At 38.8% G+C, this 16,428-nt stretch overlaps 1 protein-coding gene across 1 annotated transcript in view; it reads right to left on the reverse strand.

Annotated features, from left to right (window-relative positions):
* LOC139735728 (tubulin polyglutamylase TTLL5-like) overlaps positions 1 to 16,428 on the reverse strand; it is a gene marked incomplete at its 3' end in the record, with an annotated part of 73,451 nt that overhangs the window by 11,294 nt on the left and 45,729 nt on the right. Inside the window, exons 27-28 of the mRNA XM_071646474.1 lie at positions 8,397 to 8,606; positions 5,488 to 5,562 (exon numbers count right to left, since the gene is read on the reverse strand). Of these exons, the coding sequence (XP_071502575.1) occupies positions 5,488 to 5,562; positions 8,397 to 8,606 (285 nt within the window). The remainder of the gene's footprint in view (positions 1 to 5,487; positions 5,563 to 8,396; positions 8,607 to 16,428) is intronic.

Below are 16,428 nucleotides of genomic sequence, written 5' to 3' on the forward strand. Positions count from 1 at the left end.
AACTCGTCAACATTGTCCAACATGAACTTTTCTTATGATTGTACGTGTGCAATCACGTAAACCACACACTCACTTTCAGCACACTAGAAAAACATGTACCACACACACACACACACACACACAAATGCACAGACAGACTGACACACACATACACACACACACACACACACACACACACATACAGAATCGGGGCCTAACAATAACATTTTTTGCAAATCTCTCGTCTCGAAGTAATTAGACATTTGATTTGCCAGAGAGAAGAGAGAAATATCACTGTACCAAATGAGTCATCAATCTCTATACTCCTTTTCATTCCCAAAAAGAGAAAATGGAAAAGAAAAGAAAACCCCACATCTTTTGGTGGATGTACAACAGAGTCAACTCGATTTGGTCCAGACAGTCGCCTTTTAAAGCTTGTGTGGGAGGGCGAACATGACTGGGGAAATCACGTATTAATCATAATTGGAGTTTCTTACTCTCAAATGGAAAAGTCAGCCATTGAAACTGACAGCTTAGTTTTGTTGCTTAATAAGGTGGGCGGGATGGAACGATTCCTCCCCCCCCCCCCCTTGCCTAATTGGACACACTTCTTCCATGCCAGTGATTCTGAAGGCTTATCGCACCACGATGGTAAGTCACTTACAGCAGATTTCATATTCAAGGTATTCATTCAACACACACAAAGATGAATCAAGTTATTACCAATGGTAACTTAATCGCTTTTCATGGAAGTGTTTTTATCATCCTGGAATTTGACAGACCCCTGCTGATGCTGACGGTCCAAAATTAGCTTTCCAGGAAAAATAAACTTTATAGGTTTTTGTACTGCTTTAATTGTTTGCAGGGCATACATTTTCTTGAACTTGTCAAATACATGGGAAATATTGCCTAAATACTCAACTTGCATCAACCTCCGCATTTTCTCTTTATTTGTGAGAGGAGAAAATAACACAAAAACTGAACGGAAACAAAACAATGTCGCAAATGTGCGTGCATGTACTCACACACTACAAAGTTCTGCAACCAGCTGAAATCCTTGCATATAAGAATTACATGCTGTAAAACTAGGAACAGCCAAAGCATTTAGAACTTTCATAAACTGGACCCAACGCCTTTTTTTGCAGCACAAAACTTTCACAAATTGCTACTGGCATTAAATGCATTTTGTACAAAAGAACTTTTGTGAATCTCGGTCCCTTGCGAAATTCACGACAGTTTCACGCACGCAATATTTCTGGTTTTACAGTAGATGTATTTTGGAGATAAAAAATTTGACTTTAGACTTTGCCCTAATTTTTTCAATAATATAACTTAAAGACAAAGACCTACACGTACAATTTCCTTTTGGTTCTGTAAACTCCACTGCATTCTAGGGGCACTGAAAAGCAGAGGGATATCAGATTTGACCAAGCTGATCTCACTCAAACACACATACAAAGAAATGGCACATCACTCAAATATACATACTAGTACATACACACACATAAAAGCACATACACACACATAAAGCACATGCACACAAACATACATGTGCATTTACTAACGAGAAGGAACATGCACACTAGTGCAATAGAAAGGGTAAAGTGTGCAGTAGATAGGGGTACTGAGTAATGTCAATATAAAATTCAACACTTCTCAGTTATTTTTCCCCCTTGTTTCTATAATTGAAATGTACTAGTATCCCAATACCCAGAACAGCAAATAACATTGTACACATACATTCACATACATACAAAAATACACACATACACACACACATACACACAGATGCAGTAAACATCACAAATACATGCCATAATGCTGGACCTAATTCACATTCATAAAATTGATTAGAGTGTTTGGATGCAAGTCTGGAGATACCACGATGATAACATTGGAGCGCCCTCTCGCCCACACCTCAGGTTGGTGATCTGGCGACATGATTCACTTCTGCAACTGGTCCTTGTTTTTTGTTTTTGTTTTTGTTTTTGTTTTTTGTTATCTGTTTCAAATGAAGGACTCTTTTGTTCCAAAACTGGGGTATTTTATGAAAAGAGAAATGATGATGTCACAGTATCCTACCCACTCAAGTTCCTTTGTGTGGAAGGTGTGTACCAAGAGTAGAGCTAAATTCATCACTTTCTAGGAAAGTTAGCATTGCTCATTAGAGGGACACCATGGTTTTGGAAAAGTAATAAAAAACTGCCAATACATCAAAATGATTATTATTATATGAAAATGAGGTTATAAAAAAAACAAGTTTAATGCAGAAAAGATTGATGCAGAAGTCGCATCAAAATCTAAAGCTGTCAAGTCTTGACTGGATTGCATTAATAATCATTGTACCGAAATAAAGTCTAAATCGGGAGTGCAATTAATCATAATGTTGATGACATCATCTTGCACTGCATTTTTAAGAAGATTTGAAACTGAAACCACATCACTGTGAGTTCAAATGCCATGGCTACGAAGGGTCTAATTTCATGAATGTGAACAGGGCCATAGCTGGAGCATACGTACATTCGCATTCGAGATCTGGATTGGAAGTAGCAGCAGATATGGAGAGACGAGAGTGATTAAAAGTGATAATGATGACAATAACTTTGCAAATACTTCATAAACACGTCATCTCCATTGACGTACACGTACATACATTGAAATGCATACTTTTCAAAGTTGGCAATATATAATTATAGGGGCAGATCCAGGAATTATGTAAAAGGGGGGGGGGGGCACCTTTACAAAATTAAAGGAGGGGGGGGGGGGGGGCCAGTGCACCCCCGCCTAGATCCACCACTGATTAAACAGCTCTGCAAACGAAAACATGACTCTCGTTACTGCAGGAGTTGCTCCTCTTCAATTATTCCTAACCGTATTTATTGCCAAATTATTTAAGGAATCATTTTTTTTTCATCAAAATGTTAAACAACAGTGAGGAAGTATGAATTACAAAATGCTGCTTCATATGTTTAAAAATATGTGTTAACATTTGGTGGAAATGAATCAGAAACAGGGATGCCAGTTAGAATGAAAGAGAGGGCCTGAAATCCATCAACATGAAGCTTCTTTGTACATGAAAGAGCCTGAACTTTGAAACTGCCAGGGCCTGAATTTAGGCTTTGGCCTGAAAACCAGCATCCCTGCAGAAAATGCAGCTGAAACATGCACTGGAAGCTCATCAAGCACTTAGGCAAAGAACAACTTTAAGTTGGTGACTTAAAATATTTCTTAAAGGCATCTAGATATTAAATAAGCAATATTACATAAGCAATGGTGCACATCCTCTTCACTGGAAAGCGTGTGCAGCTAGCTCTACTGGCTGGCTGTCGTATGTGTGCTGTAAAATTCAAAATCCACTCTGTGTATCACATTGCTAATGTTCTACTCAATATACCAGATTACAAACACATTCAATCATGCATTTCTATATGACAAATACTGCGAAAGGGGAAGAATCTCCATACATTTACAAATGTACATGTACATAAGTCAAAATGGCCTAATAACATAATCAAAGATTAGTCTGCAAGTACCGGGTAAGTTACGTTACAAGCTGTTTTTACCTCCAGATCACATGTCTTACCTTTTGCATTCCATACCTATATAAAATGGAGGTAAAGTTTGTGCATAGCAACCACAGCACACACAAATACAAATATACATAATTATGCACACGTTACTTATGAACGGAAATAATTTGACGTTGCCAGACTAGCTTGTCTCCGACACCATGAAAAATTCTCATCTACCACACCTCGGCAAGAGCAGACCGCCTACTAGCTGGGCACGGATGCATGCAGGCATGTCATCAGACAGATACAAAGACAGACAGACAGTGGGACAGATGGATAGACACACAGACAGACAGTCAGACACAGACAGACATATATTCAAAGACACTAATACCGAATCACACATACACAAACTAAATGGATATTTACTTGTAAAGGTCTTCAAACATGGATCCATCCACTACACAGGCTTTCTATTGTTTTGTTTTCCCCCTTTTTCACTCTACGATCCCAAACGCAACAGCTGAATACATTTCAAGAAATCGTGGTCCTCATGCACTTGCATTCAACATTTGTACAAATACTGGTAAACCATACCTTGTGACTCTGGCATCTCTTTAGTAACCAAGAATGTCTATGATTGGTGTACAGTTCAGTTCAACCTGAGTGAATTTCTGTCGCAGTCCACGTTTGAACACATTTACAAACACCACTGGAACACCACAGCTGACTTGCATGTTTGTGCAACATTCCATTGTTTCATGCACAAAATGAATTTCAGTATCCTCTCATCAGAGAGAAAAGGCAAGAGAAGAAAAATATGGCTGCATGCAGTCTACAGAGTTCTTGCAAAGAGCTTTAGTAGTATTAAAGGACAAGTTCACCTTCATAGACATGTGGGTTGAGTGAATGCAGCAATATTAATAGAACACATCAGTGAGAGTTTGAGGAAAATCAGACAATCCGTTAAAAAGTTATGAATTTTTGAAGTTTCTGCTCAGTCACGGCTGGATGAAAAGACTACTATAGCTTGTGATGTCACATGAGTACAACGATGTAAAGAAAGAATAAAGAAAATTCAACATATTTCCATTTTTCTCGCATAACAAAAGAACACTCGTCTTCTCTCTTTCAGAAGGCAGGGGGAATAATATTACCCTTAACATAAGTCAGTCGCAAGTTGAAGAAATGTGCACTGTATTCAAAAAGTAAAGTTTTGTGAAATTCTCTTTTTATTTTCCTTATATAGTTGTACGCATGTGACATCATACACTGTAGTAGTCTTCTCTTCCAGCAGTGACTGCGCAGATACTTCAAATATTCGTAACTTTTGAACGGATTGTCCAATTTTCCTCAAACTTTCACTGATGTGTTCTACTAATAGTGCTGCATTCTCTCAATCCTTATGTATATGAAGGTGGACTTGTCCTTTAAATTAGTTGTGTACCAAGTGCGCAAAGTTGGTTGTGCTTGTGCTTGTGCTTTTATCTTTTTTTAAACTCCTCTTAACAACTGTTAAGTGAAAGGAAAAGTCACTGGCAAGAAGGTACTTACGTAGTAAAATTGAATCTTCACCCAATAGTCACTTAGATATTTCTGTGATAGCTGGTCTGGCTTTTCTTTTTCTTTTTCTTTTTTTTTTGAGCATTACTCTTGCTTAGATATCTCTATTCATATCTTGCTTTGTACAGTGGTGAGAAGTGTATGGTGTACTGCCCACTAAAGACTCTTATTTTGCAGAGCATCTTATGATAACTGTGATACAAAATCATTTTAGTTTCCATATCAGCAAACTAGGCAACAGCCAATCAGCAACAAATATTTCGGTCCTGTTCCTACAGTAACAGCAACCATTGTTAGATGTTTATGAGCAGACAAGAGTTTGCTACTGTTAGTGAGGTGTATTTAATTGATTGATTGACTCAAAGCCAGAGGAGTGTGTATGGGATTAGTGGGATGGAATGAAGCGAAAAAATATGTTGGGATGAGCAGATACCTATTTGTCCTCCGGACGAGTCGCGATACACCACGGCGGAGTTGGGTCTCCCGGCGCCCGGGTAGCGTCCATCTCCTGAAAAGTCAAAGTCAGGGCGGGGTTGTTCATGCATTACCAGATGCTTGGGGGGGGGGGGGTAGGGAGGGGGGGATAGAGTGTATGAGGGGGAAGGGGGTGGGCGGATAGTTACCCTTGGTTCTGACATGTATGACAAAATTTGTGAACTCAATGTGAACAATGGATAGATGCAATGTAATAATTCAGTGTGATCAAAGGAGATGTCAAGACGGGGTCTTGGGCAACCCCATAAATCATCTCTGCACATTTAAAAAGGTGCAGATTGCTGGGCATACCTCAATGTGTCGTTAACTGTTCTGTATTTAGATTTGGGATCTCATAGTGAAGGCCTCTAGAGCAATTTCATGAGGGAAACAAATTCCTCCCACGCAATCATTTATTTTGCCTCTAAAAAGGGTCTCATACTTTATGGCCCTCCTGGCATTATGCGTCTCCTCTAGTGTTGAAATGCGGAACATTCATGACGCGGTCGTCTTTGCCAGTATCTTCTTGTATCTTCCTATAAAATCTTGGGCATGCTACTTTTCAGTAGCAATCTCATTTCCTCTGACCCTATCCCCTCTTCCACCTCACACATCTCCCAATTTGAAGTTGTGAGAGTACAACAACAGAATTAAAGAACTGACTCTTTTACATGATACATACCGTATATGGAAATAAAATGTTTGGCAAATAATAGAAGTTAGACTTTAGAGATTTGTTCTTTGTTGTCTCAAACTGTTGAGGATCAGCTAATTTTGTTAAAACATGCATTTTCCATATCCTGCCCTAGTATACACAGAACTGGTGTTCATTGGGGTAAAGTAGTTTAAAATGTAAACATGAGCAAGGCAGCCTGTGCAGCTCTTTATAAGATAAACACAAGTCACCTTATAAGCATGTAGTTGATTGGAATAAAGAAAAGTACTATTAAGTCACAAATGATTGACAATTTGAGTAAAATTGGACATTAAATGCTATAAAGGTTATGTCCATTTCAGCATCAGCGCACTATCTATCTGGGTGTCTGGCAGTCATCTCAAAATAGCCATCTTGGCCATGTCAGTTTGATATCCATAGTTCTCCTCATTTCCTTCAATTACCAAAGAAGTGAAACAAACATTCACTAAAACTTTTGTGAAGAATTTTACTAGTTTGGCTTGGAAGATGCCCTTGATACATCTGGAGCAGAATCAAGGAGAAAAGACAAGACAATCACATGACCACTGTTGTTGTTTTTTTTAATGATCCTAAGAGAACATCACTTTACAAGACTGACTGGATAATCAAGTACTGTGGTCGTAACTTTTCATTAGAATATTTGTGGGAATTTTCCTTGGATTTCATCGATATTTTGCTTTTAAGTCATTACTTTGTACCATGTCAGTCAACATTTCCCCTGACCCTGTGTCTGTCTCTATCACCTACTCCAATTCAAATGGTTTGTCGGAGTTTCATGGAAAAGGCCTTGGCTATGCAGACAGAGTACATATGTAACACCTTCCAGCGTGTTACTGACTGTATATACGATCATGTTTTGGTTCTTTGTTTCTTTTTCATTTGAGGTATGCATATGTACATTCCATTGTGGAAAGTTTGGCATGTACGACAGATTTATGTTTGGCGTTTCTCAGTTTCTCTCTCAAGTTTTGATTTACGATTTTGACATGCACACAACTAAAAGATACACGCCAAGGTCTGATGTGATGAGTAGACAACGAACTCTCAAGCAAATTAAAATGCTGGGAGGAAGAAGAGAAAATAGTCTGCCACATGCAATAATAACGCAAGACGTGCAAGCATGCGTGCAAAGCGTGGACGAAGACATTTCAATTTGAGAGTAGCATGCTTTCCAGAGCACCGCTGTGAGCTCATGCTATATATAGGCCTCTGCTGCAGCCAGGCATGGAGATGAGATGGAGTTTGACCAAAAATGGTTTCTTTCCCGACAGCATTCACACATCTGCTTTCACCACTGACATTGTGTTTCGGTGTGAACACAACATTTCTGGTGGATAAGCTTTCATCATCCACACACAATGTGACTTCATTCATTAAAATTGTCATTTTTTCTTCTATCATATTTTATTTCTCTCACATTTCCTTTTCTAACAGTAAAAATATAGAACATGTAAACATTTCCTGGAAAAATAAGGTTATTCTGGGACCAGGACAACTCTCTGGTTTGCTGCAAACCCTAACATAGCAACAAATAAAGTGTTCCATGTGAAAAAACCCTGATTTTGGGAGAACAAAACAAAAACCTAAGAAATTCTGAAACGTGGCAGATGAACCCCACTTGTTCAGTGGTGTTATTCAGATTAAACTACTCAAAAAATCACATTCTTTCTCAACCTTATGCAAGTCTTTAAACGTTGTTACCTGCACTAGAGCAGTTATACTCATGTCAGTAATTGTTTGTGTGGAGGCCCCTTTTAAAGTATGAATATTATGATAACAGCTTGTAACTATTTTTGGAGACACCCCAACACACTCACATTTGTTGGAGACATGATTGGATAAGTACAGTAATTGTTTCACTACCTGAGGACTAGGATTTATTTTTGATGCTGCAGCACTCATATGGATGAGTGTCTATGATTTTCAAACAGAACTATGATCACTGCCCTAGCTGAAGTCCTTTAAAACAGAAACAAGAAGCGGAAATTTGATGTACATTTCCATTCCTCTTGTGAGTATAACAAAAGATATGACCAAATCTATGGCTGAGCACTACTCTAGTGCCACATGCTGTCTAAGGCTGATGTGAACTTGGGAAGGGTTTTGACTAATGGCCTGAACCCTGTGACAAAGAGTTCAAGACCTCGGGTGATGGGGGATGAAATGAATACCTGCATCGAAGACGTGGCCCGCTTTGGCAGAGAAGGGCCGCTGGCGGCCAAACTTGGCACTGTAGACCTGCACGGCCCCGTCGGCGGACGACACGTAGCGCGCCTCGCTGGCATTGGTCGTGGAGTGGGGGCGTTTGTGGAGTGATGTGGTTGATGAGGATGACGTCATGGGGTGGTATCCATCGCCAACGGCAACAACATTGCTGGCACCTGTGAGATGTTGGTAGTAGGGAGGGTTGTGGCAGTGATGAGGATTGGGGGGGGGGGAGGAGGGGGAGGGGAGGAGGTTTAGGGATATGAAAAAAAGGAAGAGTGTGTCATGAAATGATATTGCTATTCTTATTCATCTGCAGATGCTATGCATGGTTGGGTTCAATATCATCACCAGCCTCCTCCTTGGGGGTCAAGGAGGAAGAGGAGAAGGGGGAGGAGGAGGTGGAGGAAGAGGAGGAAAGGGATGAGCGATGAACCGTTTCACTTGGACCCACTCCTCATCAGGGATGGCTGCCCACACGGAAACGTCTGACGATTTTCGTGAATGAACATGAGCACCCCGGACAGGTGCGTGACACCAAATTGTTTGTGGGCAGTCACACGACATGTGAGTCATCACCCATTAATGGATGATGCTACGGCAGTGAAATCTTACAAGGGAGGATTATGTTACAGTCTGCACATCCCACGGAAGTGTACTGTAAAGTATTCGAAGGACACCGTTGATTATGAAGACATTTTACTGCGGACTGTCATCAATGAATTCATAGCCCTCATCATTATATCAGACACACATCAAATTGGGAAAACAGGCACACACAAATGTAAGAGATAGCAAATACATATATACAGTAGAAATAAAAAAGAATACACAAACAGCATCAGAGATGTTATTCCAAAAATACCAAAGTACCATTTGATACAAGAAGGATTACACACACACACACAAAGAGAAGGATTGCACCATCATCACACTGCCTATTGCCACAAAATTCATGTAGACACTAAATGTCACAGGGTCTTTATCAGACATCCTTAGAACAAATATCGGCATTTCAAATCAAGAACATACTAAGAAACTTCAAGGCATTGCATTTTTCCATAATCCATAATCCAATCAATTTTCCATATTCCATTTTTCCTTGTGTCACATATAAAAAAAAAAGGCATAAAGCATGGGCATAAATGAACAGTTATTGCTTTACATTGAGAAATACCAGGAAAAACAAAAACAAAACAAAAACAGCACCCACAGTTTAATAGTTATAAACAAGGCAGGCTCGCTGAAACTGGCCAAGTGTAAAAAAAAATTAAAAACTAAACAATTCTACATATTCATTTCTAGAGTATTACAGGATATACATGTTGTGTAATGTCACTAATATTACCAATCCCACTTTAAAATACTTCTTTGAAATGCAAATGCTTAATGCAAACAATTTTCAAATCACCAATGACAATATTGACAGGAATCCCTTCCATCTGCGATCCCCCCCCAAAAAAAAAAGTGAAAATCCAACTCTCTGCCCTTCTTCACATCAATACAAGTGCTAACTACCATTTTCCCCCATCATGTTCGGTACTCTAGTCGCTTTGAAATGATGACTTATAAAACATATAAGGCACAGAATATCCTCTGTAATCACATGTGGGGAGGGACTGGAGGAAAGAAGCAGCAGGATATGACGGATACAGCCAGCGATGGCCTACTCCAACACACCATACTGGAATGGTTTCATTTCAGATTACTGCACTTAGCCCCTCCTCCTTTCCTCCTGCTTTCTGTCTGTCTGTCTGTCTATCTGCCTCTCTCTCCCACTCCCCCGCTCTTTCTCTTTCTCTCTCCTCTCTCCTTCAAACTTAAGGGTGAATCTGCTACACTGAGGAAATGTGAGATGATATACTGTATAAGCTGTTGAATTTCTCAAATCACTGTTGGAACGCGAATTTAATAACATGCAAAAATATCTCAAACTGATAGGCATTAGTGTACTTATGACAGTGTCCATGTCAAAATTGCAAAAAAATCAACCTGTCGTCTTTTTCTTCTTCTTCTTCTTCTTGTTTTTTTTTTTTTTTAACTGTAGGGTTTCTAGGTTTGTCTTATCATTTTTATCTTTAAATCTATGCAGATAGCTCTACTGAACTGGAGGTATGATTTGTTTTCTTCTCCAGATGCATACAGCAAGTATATGATTTGTATCTTCTTTGAAGAAGTGTTTTATGCAAAATGCTGCCTCAGGTTAAATGTATCAATTGCCCACAACTGGACCAGACAAAACTAAGTTGCTGAATCAAAGGTTTATAGTGCTGACAACATATGACTGGAATCTGAAGGGATAGAATATTCCTGCAGGATTCCAGACTTCAAAAGTTTCTGGGACAGAGTAAATTTTGTTTACAACAACAACAACAACAACAAAACTTGCATACGACTGGACGTCCCCCTTTTCCCTTGTCCATCCCCAAAAGTCACCAGAGAGTTGTAAGACTGGTGTAGAAATGACACTCCTCGAATACCCATGTTAAAATTGACGTCAAAGATAAAACAAAATATTTTTTTTTTCCATTTTTGACAGGGTCTACAAAAGTGAGAGAAAGGTTTATTCATGAAATGATTAGCTCATTGGCACATGATATGTAATTTGTCAGGTATGTCAGGCAAGAAAAACAAAATTCATGACATTTGTCAGTAACTGCGTGATCTGACACACTACTGCATGCAAATATTATCGAATGTTGCATGCAGGCCAAAGGGTTAAAGGCCATAGATACATGTAAATGTGGAAGTGGATCCATCAAGAAAATTTGTTTGCCCTCAAGGTATAAAGCAATGAAAATATGTAAAATATCATTTCCATGTTGAACAATGTTTAAAAAATAATCTCTTGATGACTGTGAACATCCATAAGAATCAACAACAAAATATTAAATTTCATCAATAATAGATACTGTCGTTCAACTTATGTTATCTCACATTCCCACGTCTGTGGTCATACCCTATGTGCGGGTATCTTCTTGTGTTAGTTCCACTATGGCTTTGACCTGCTTGCTGGGTTGAAAATTCCACACTGACTACCAGTAGTACGTGGGACTGGACATTTACTGCACCATCAGCCATTTAGCATAAATATTTGATAGTTTCTCTTAAAACACAAGTCTATCATCGTAAACGATATTGGGGCTGTAACAGAAATTTGGAAGACCACTGGACAACTGAAATTTGATTGCAGCATACCGCAAGTGAGGGGAGGGGAGCGGGGAAGGGACAAGAATACAACCCCTGAGATGTGGCGGCCACTAGCCATATCATGTGGTCGTAAAAGAAATCTTAGCCCTTGCCCCCACGACTGGCCTTTAACCGTTCCCTCTGGAGGCCCGGCTTTGGAATGGCTAGACTCACACCCAGCCATAAATCCATTCTGACATTTAACAAATGTCCCTAGGAGGCAGATGTTAAGAGCCCTTAACACATTTGGAATGTTGTTTACCCTTTTTTGTCACAAGGCTAGGAGTCTCCTCACTCCTCCCCGCCACTCCTTGGCAGAAATTTTTCATCTCCCCCGTTCCTGGTTTGTTTGAGTTTGGTTCTTGTTTGGATCTCTCTCTCTATAATTTTTTTTTTCCCCCTTGCCTTCCAGTCTGATTTCCTCACTGGGTATCACACCTATGTTTTAAAGAGACTCACAACAGAACACCGCAAATGTATCTATCTGTATTTTTGTTTGTATGCAACCATAAAACCAAGCAGGACTCTTTCTTCTATTTCAAAGTTACAGGAAACATCACCTAAACCTACTGGCTGCAAGCGCAACACTCGAGTCTCCATTACAGGCCATCTTTGCTGGCTACATGTCCTTTTCCATTTCATCATTGCACATTGTGCTAGACCAACCCTCTTCTGCAGGACTGATCTAATCCAAGTTTTGATTATGATATCATCTACCTATTGATATCCTACTTACATCTAGTCTTATGATCAATCACAATCAATTCATCTCTTTACTTTACATCTATTTATCCAGATACTCATTTACCTATTCTCTATCCATCATTTCTACCTCTGCCAAGGAGGTTATGTTTTTTGCCAGCATTTGTTTGTTTGTTTGTGTGCACAGTAACTCAAAAAAGTTGTGAACGGACTTGGGCGAAACTTACAAGAAAAGAAGTTAAAGGGATAGTACAGTATCGGTGGAGATTAGAATTGGGCTTTTCACTTTTTTCGAGATACCAAGAAAACACTTATGATAAAGAACAGAGCATACCATTTCAAGAGGAATTCAAAATTTATTTGATGAAAATCAGGTTTGGAATGACTGAAACATCCAAAAACAAAGTAAAACAAAGCGATCGTAATAAAGTGTGGGTCCCACACTTTATTAAATCGCTCTTTTTTGGATATCTCAGCCATTTCAAAACCAATTTTCATCAAATAAATGTTGAATTCCCCATAAAATTACATGCTCTTTCATATTTCATAAGAGGTTTCACGTTATTTCACCAAAAAATGTTAGAAACCCCAAATTAGGTCTCAACCAAAACTGTACGATCCCTTTAATGACACAAAGGACACATGCTTAAATTTCGGTAGTGATTCAGGAATTTTTATGAATTTTAGAAGAGTTTTGATCTTTTGGCAGATACTGTCAATGAAACAGAATAGACGAAGTTTAATCAAAATCAGACATAAAATTAGAAAGTTGTGAAATTGAAAGTGTGGTGTGTTTCACAGCTCACAAGCACAATTTAGCTAAGGTGATGATTCCAGAAACTCTTAAAGGGATCGTACAGATTTGGTTGAGACCTAATTTTGGGTTTCTAACATTTTTTGGTGAAATAATGAGAAACCTCTTACGAAATACGAAAGAGCATGTAATTCTATGAGGAATTCAACGTTTATTTGATGAAAGTTGGTTTTGAAATGGCTGAGATATCCAAAAAAGAGTGATTCTAATAAAGTGTGGACCCATAATTTATTACGATCCCTTTGTTTTACTTTGTTTTTGGATGTTTCAGTCATTCCAAACCCGATTTTCATCAAATAAACTTTGCATTCCTCTTAAAATGGTATGCTCAGTACTATATCATAAGTATTTTCTTGGTATCTTGCAAAATGTTAAAACCCCAATTCTCATCTCCACCAATACCGTACTATCCCTTTAACTCCTTATAAATCACGTTTTCGTCAACAGCATGGTAACTAAACCCCTCCCCCCCCCCCTCAAATAATCATAACTGCAGGGCCACTGTGCAAAAGAAAAAAAAATACTGCCATGGACTGAAAGTTTTTTTTTATTGTAATTTAAGGCAAGGAAATTGAGTAAAACTCAGTGTGTAGGCCAATGACAGACTTACAAGATCATGACATCATTATTTAATCTAATTTGCATTTGTGGTTGCTACTAACATATCTGTTTCTTGTGGAAATATGTGGAACTTTAACATTTCAAAATTCTCTCCTCTGTTTGGTCTGATTCTGATTTAAACCTTCGCCAAAAAAATGAACACGGTGTGGGGGCTGCACTTGTGCTGATGTTGCAATCGTCAAATATACAGTGTCAGCAACATGAACATCATTACAACTGTAACATGTCAGGGTTGACATTACATTTGACAGGCAGACAGACAAAAGCAAACTGTGCTGGTGACATGAAACAGGAATGAACTAGAAATGTCGCTATGGCGACTGATGCCTCCACCATAATGCATGATTCGCCAAATAGGTGTATAGTGCAATGTCTTCACAATGTGTGATGACAGTTTCACATAACTGGCAAAGCATTAAAATGACAGGTTTGTCAGAAATATCTTGAATGTTCACTTTCCTTGAACTAGGTTTGCTATAATTGTCTAAGAGTGCAGGCACATGTATTTGGGGGAATTGAGAATTTTTACTTGACTTCTGACTGACCCTTTTATAAGTTTATGCATAGAGTAATTTTCAAGTTATGAAGAAAGAGTGTACTTACAGTATAAAATAGATTATTTTTTTTTAACATTTAAACCTGGCCTTGACCCTTAACCTTGACCTTTGACCTTCTGGCAGGAAATTTCAAAGAGAATCTCCATTAGGTAATACATGTATATAAAGTTTTAAAAATAATAATGCAAGCATTGCATATACTAGTAAATGAGGGAAATAGTAAAATTTTGAAGAGTTGACCTTGACCTTTGACCCCTAACTATTGACCCATGACCCCTAAATTCCCTAGATAATCCCTGCCAGTCAGTACATGCGTATGCACCAAGTTCCATGAACATACATTGAACCATTTGCGAGGAAAGTGATATTGCAACATTTTCACCTAACCTTTGACCTTATGACATGAAACTCTCTCTGGAGAATCTTTACGCAGTAGTACATATCTACACTAAATTTCAAGAAAATACCTTTGGGCATTACATGGATATGGGGGAAATAGCGAAATTTTTAGCATTTGACCTTGACCTTTTGACCTTTTGCCAATGTCACTAAAATCTACTCAACTAATTGCCCCATCATACATCATCCTTAGACCAAGTTTGGTGAAAGCTGCTTCATCCAGTTTTGAGTTATCACGTAAACAAATAAATTTCAGGATTTGACCTTGATCGTTGACCTTTGACCTCTGTCCGATTTCACTCAAAAATTAATCAAGTGATTGTCCCACCATACATCATCCTTGGAAAAGTTTGGTGAAATTTGCTTGATCCAGTCTTGAGTTATCGTGTAAACAGATACAATTTCATGATTTGACCTTGACCTTTGGCCTTTGGCCGATTTCACCCAAAATCTACTCAAGCAGTTGCCCCATCACACCTTATACTTGAACCAAGTTTGGTAAAATTCCAGTCAATGTTACTCAAGTTATCGCATAAACGAAAGCGGACGGACGTACGGATGGATGTACGGACGTACGGACGGACGCACGGACGGATGGACAACCCGAAAACATGATGCCTCCGGCATGTGGTGGAGGCATAAAAAGATAAACAAAAAATCCCAGACAACTTGACATCAAAACGTCAATTTCATACCTCTACATACCCTGCTTCACCGAGTGGTGTGTTCTATATTGTGCTCAGGTCTTGTCATCAAAACTGCAGTTTGCCCCAAAACTGATTACTTATCACATAATATCCTTTAAAACATTTGTCAAGTCCCCACTGGATATTGCATCAAGTTCACATGAATTCATACAAACTGATTTTCAAATTCATGCAGATGCAGAAAGAGTTCAGAATGTGACCATGACCTTTGACCCTTGTTGAAATCTACAGGGCCCCAATGTGACATCCACACAACATGCCTGATGAAGTTACATCAGCATTTAATCTTCAGAATTGCATGCCTCTTTTATCCCTTCCACAACCTTGACATCTAGGCCTATACATCATACAGACATTAGATTATTAGCTTCATCAATTCTGTTACTTACAATTTACATAGGTGCTGAGCAATTTAGTTGCCTGGGTGTGATGTAATGTGAGTCACAAGGAGTACTGGAGTTTGATGGAACATCATCATCACACATGGACTTAACATGCAGGGTGCTAGGTTACACAACTTTTTTTTTTTTACAACTTGTCCAGTCGGGCAAGCAGATTTTCAGATTCTTGCTGAACATTTGCCCAAACATGAATTTTACTTGCCCAAAAAGAAAGTCCAATAATAAGAAAATGATAAAGAAAATCACTACTAAGTCAAGGGCTTAATGAAAAACAATCATTTGAATGAACAGCACACATTGATTTGGAGTAACAAACTTGGTTTGATCGAGAGCTCCTTGGTGTTATATTGCATTGGGGTTTCTTCGTGTAAGTTGTACACGTAAGTGCTGGAAAATTGCTGAAGTGATATTTTAGTGCATTGCATGAAGAAACAAGTCATTATCTTTGGACATCTGTATGGTTGATTTTCTGGGTTTATAGGGATGAAAAAGTGAAAAAAGGGTGGCTTCAAACCTTTTTGCTTGCCCAATTAGGGCAAGCACGTTTTCTCATTAAAAGAACAAACAAACACTTGTCTGACTTTGATTTTCACTTGCCCCAGACAATT

The sequence above is a fragment of the Diadema antillarum genome, unplaced genomic scaffold (assembly GCF_040938485.1).
Source record: "Diadema antillarum isolate AM-2024a unplaced genomic scaffold, OU_Dant_1.0 seq00000595_RagTag, whole genome shotgun sequence".
NCBI classification, from domain to species: Eukaryota; Metazoa; Echinodermata; class Echinoidea; order Diadematoida; family Diadematidae; genus Diadema; species Diadema antillarum.